The sequence below is a fragment of the Sipha flava genome, unplaced genomic scaffold (assembly GCF_003268045.1).
Source record: "Sipha flava isolate LNK unplaced genomic scaffold, YSA_version1 266_pilon_pilon, whole genome shotgun sequence".
In the NCBI taxonomy this organism is placed as follows: Eukaryota; Metazoa; Arthropoda; class Insecta; order Hemiptera; family Aphididae; genus Sipha; species Sipha flava.
Window position 1 is genome coordinate 15,986 of NW_020272930.1, and position 4,423 is coordinate 20,408.

The window sequence follows — 4,423 nt, forward strand, 5'->3', positions numbered from 1 at the left end:
ATTATAAGTCGAGCTGTCGAAATATAATTCGGCGAAAACTAAACATGCGCGAGTCGTAAACACAAAGGTAAAATAAGGCACGAGGCAACACGCGCGGCATGAAATAAAAATTCTTAAGAATTTTGTCTCTTGCAAAACATATTATCAGCTAATGGATGGTGGTCACCATTACCCTTATTTCAGTCATTTATTTATCATACTTTGCGACACTTCTACAAGGAAGTTTGACGCTCTATAGCTCTTTAAGTTTCAACGGATTCAAGTAAAAAAAGTAAGTTTTTTACACTATATACTGAATATGTAGTATATTATTAATGTATACAGTTATTTTCGAGTTTTGTTCAAATTATTTAAATAAATATCGACTTATAGTTATAAAGTTTATTAAATATAAATTAATTACCGAATTGTATAGGTCTATAATATCTTAGATACCTACCTACTTAAATCAGGAAACAATTTTTTAAAAGCAGTTAAATTTAAATTTTTAAATATTTATACTTAGTAGATGTAAAGTATACAATTTATGTCGTGTTTATCGTTGAAATTATACATGAAAAAATATTACTTTAAGGTTCTGAGTGGAGCGAAATATAAATATAGTTTTACTATATATGATGTTTATTTACTTAGATATTATTATTAATATTTTTTGTTAACACTTTTTCCTATAGAAATGCTTGCCTGAGAGTTTACATAAGTAACTTTTTGAATCAGAATATGCTCCTATATGGTACTTTTTGAAAGTAATTTTTGAAATTCTCAATAGTTTTTCCAAAATTTTCCAAAAAGGCCCTATAAAACTTTTTTTTATACAAACTTTATGTAAATTTAAATATAGATTAATAATAATATAAAAAAATATTTTTGTGAAAAGAAATTTTGAATATTTTAAATTTTCTCTAACACTTATTTCTCATCAAAAAATAAATTTTTTTGGTCTCGGATAATAGTAGAATATAAAGCTGATTGAACAAAAATTTAATTTTTTTTTTAATTAATGGCATTAAATTGTAATTTATGTAATAATTAATCTCTAAAAAACTACATTCAAAAATATTGATATACCGCCCAGAAATTATAAGGGTAGCACGGGACTTCTGAGCCATACTATATATAGATATTATTTATAAATTATAAGTTACTACCTATAAAAATAAATCGATTTAATATAATTTATTGAATAATTGTTATATTAGATACCTACTTAAATATGGATGAATTTATCAAAAACTGGTTAAATTATATTGGGTTTCAACATTTAGTGAATAAATTTGAAGGTAAAGTAAAAATATAATAAGAAAAGAACAGTTTAAAAAAATATATATAAATATAAAACCATTATACTCAGTATGTTGTCTTCGCAATTAATATAATATAAGGCCATTTTATGACTGAATGTTGCTGTAATGAGCGAACAAAAGCAAATTAAAATAAAAATAAAAAAAATGACTGAATACAGATTAAAAATATCCATTTATTTGATTGATTTAGACCTTCTAATGTTTTAATCACTTTTGATGATATTATAATTTGATATATTTAACTTAGAAATTTGTAGGCAACGTGCGTTTTTTTTTAATGAAACTTTATTTTTCCAAAATATTTAAATAGTGGAATAAATATTCATCAAATAAATGATGAATCGATTTTTTAAAAACAATTTTTGTCAAACAAATATTTTTCAAAACTCAAGATCAATTTTGATATAAATTAACTGAATATTAAAAAAAAATTGTATTAAAATTTATTAAACGTAGGGAGTTAAATTTCATCATCAATGACAAAACATTTTAGTAATTTTTTTCAAATAAAATTAGAAGGTATAACTTATGATAACATTAGATTAATACGCTTTAAAGAGTATATATTACTAGTATATCCCCCAAAGCATTTTTTTTAGATTTTATCTCTATTTATTTAGTTATTTTCTATTTTTAAAATTCAAATTTTAACTAAATAAATAAATATTTGTTACATTATTATTTTTATTTATTCAAAATCGATTTTATTTATCATACATTTATTTTTGGTGATAAATAAACCATTTTAGGAGAGATACCTATGTATTATTATATGTTTTTAGAGGGAGAAATTAATAAAACAGTTTTGATGATATTAACTGAGTTAATGTTGAAAGATTTAATTCCCAAAATTGTCCAAAGAGCAAAGTTTATTAATGAGTTGGAAAAACTAAAAATACTAAGTTCAGTAAGTGCAAATCTTAATGTATATTATATTTATTTTATTTGATCTCAATTATTAAATGTTTTTTTTTTTTTTTTTTTACTTGCAATACTCAAAACAATTTTTTTATTTTAAAAAATTAAAAATTATTGACATTTGAATCAATGATGAACATGACTGTTGTGACAGATGAAAAAGGTAATTTAAAAAAAAAAGATTAACATAAGTTTAGGTCAGTGTTGGTCTGGCTTGTGATTGAGCTCACTATTTAAATACATTATAATAAAGAACTACAACAAACATAATTAATTAAAATAAAATAAATTATTAAATTAAAATGAATTATACCTGCTTGAAAATATGTTCAGTATAACTAATATTAATATTTTAAAAATTTCTGAAATTTATCATTACAATTACAGCCTGTGTTATCTACATTACTATTTACTAATGTTATTAATTAATTAAATAGTTTATATTCTTTAAGAAACAATTTAATTAAAATAGTTAGTCAATTTTCTTAATTAATTCATAAGTTAATACATTATTAGTGATCTTTTAATTTAAACACTTTATTACTTCTTTTGCTAGTTACAATAAAAATTTGAAAATGTATTAATTTAAACAAAACTTAGGTATATTAATTGTTCAAATCTATCAGTTTTTTATTTGATTTTGAATATTACTTTAAATTTTAGAATTTGACTGAGTACAAAAAAGAGTATAAATTTAATGCAAATAACCAATACAAAATATATTATATTAGTATGTAGGTGAATAATTTCAATTTAATATTTATTTATGTCAAGAAAATGACCAATTTTTTGTGGTATTTCAATGTTTAAATTTGGTGTTAGGCTCCTTAATTATCAAAACAATTAGTACCTATAAAAATTCCTGGATAGCCAGGTGAGCCAGACTGACAATAAAATTATAGTAGGTACCTAATTAAAATATATTTTGTATATTATAACACAATTAAAATCAAATTATATTATATAGATGTATCATATTACAATGTAACTGCAAAGCCATTTCAAATAATGCAATTGATACTTTAAATATTATTCAACAAGATACTAATCAGTCAGGTACAACATAATTTATTAATAATCACTTATTTGATAAACACTTGGTTTTATAGAAATAAAATCGTACATAATTGTATATTAACTATATCATAATATATAGATAAGCCGCAACCTAAGAAATTTATTTCAGATATTTTTGAAAATTTTTCAACGACTAGAGCAGAGTCTGAAGTTTCTAATGTTGATAATCCACCAACCATCGATGTGAATTCGAGTAATAGTAAAAGTTATTTGCAAAATATTCAATAATTCTATATGATAACGAAAATAAATTAAATTATAGATCATTTTATTAAAAAAACATTGGAGCAATACCAGATGGTCTCCTTATACTACAACACTTCAAGTCATATGGGTCATTAAATTCAAAAATGAGAAACCGACTTTGTGGAATATTAATAAAAGATGAACTTTTTAAAACTAAAGGTGCAAATAAAATTGGGAAAACACAATTTTCGAAAATTGCAAATGGTAGATATTCGTAACATTACATATAGGTATTTTGACATTTAAAGAATGATGCATGTGGGTTAGATGCAGATGCATGTGTGTATATATTTCATTAACAATTAATCATTATAAACAAAATATATTAGGCACTGTAAAAACATTTAAAATTATTTTGTATCTAAGATGTTTTTTAATTTATTTTATTTTCAACTCCACAACTATAACTCTATATAGAAATTTATTTTTAATAATGTAGTAGGTAAATATTGTATAAGTTTTATACTAAGTATATGGTTTGTTAAAAACTATAATAAATAAAAAGGGGTTTTCATACTCAATAGGTATAGAAGAATTCTTTCCTTCAGAAAATAAATATGTTTATTTCATCCCTTATTATAAAGAAGGTAATAAAGTGAGTCCTAATTGAGGAAAATTGTATGACAAATATTGTAATTTAAAAAAGGAGATAAAGAAAATACATTTTCAAAGTAATAAAAAACATAATAAGGACAATGAAGTTTTTATCAATGAAGAAGGTATCTATTAATTATTTTTAATTTTTTATTTTTAATAAAATATGATTCTTATAATGTGAAATTGACATTAGAATTAGATATTTATTATAATATTAATTTGTAATTCTTATTTATTAATACTTATTGCATACCTATATTAAATAGATATTTTAGATTCAA

General features: G+C 21.7%; 1 protein-coding gene and 1 long non-coding RNA gene across 2 annotated transcripts; both read left to right on the forward strand.

Moving 5' to 3' along the window:
- Positions 1-1,210: 1,210 nt before the first annotated feature.
- Positions 1,211-3,053, forward strand: LOC112685125 (the record flags this gene model as incomplete). Its single annotated transcript, XM_025556908.1, has 3 exons — positions 1,211-1,280; positions 2,087-2,211; positions 3,045-3,053. Coding segments are annotated over 3 exons (204 nt in total), but the record flags the coding sequence as incomplete, so codon positions are not given.
- A 364-nt stretch (positions 3,054-3,417) lies between these two features.
- On the forward strand, positions 3,418-4,157 carry LOC112685129. The gene is made up of 3 exons (XR_003148760.1): positions 3,418-3,492; positions 3,562-3,749; positions 4,070-4,157. It is a non-coding gene; the product is annotated as an uncharacterized LOC112685129 (long non-coding RNA).
- The last annotated feature ends 266 nt before the right edge of the window (positions 4,158-4,423 follow it).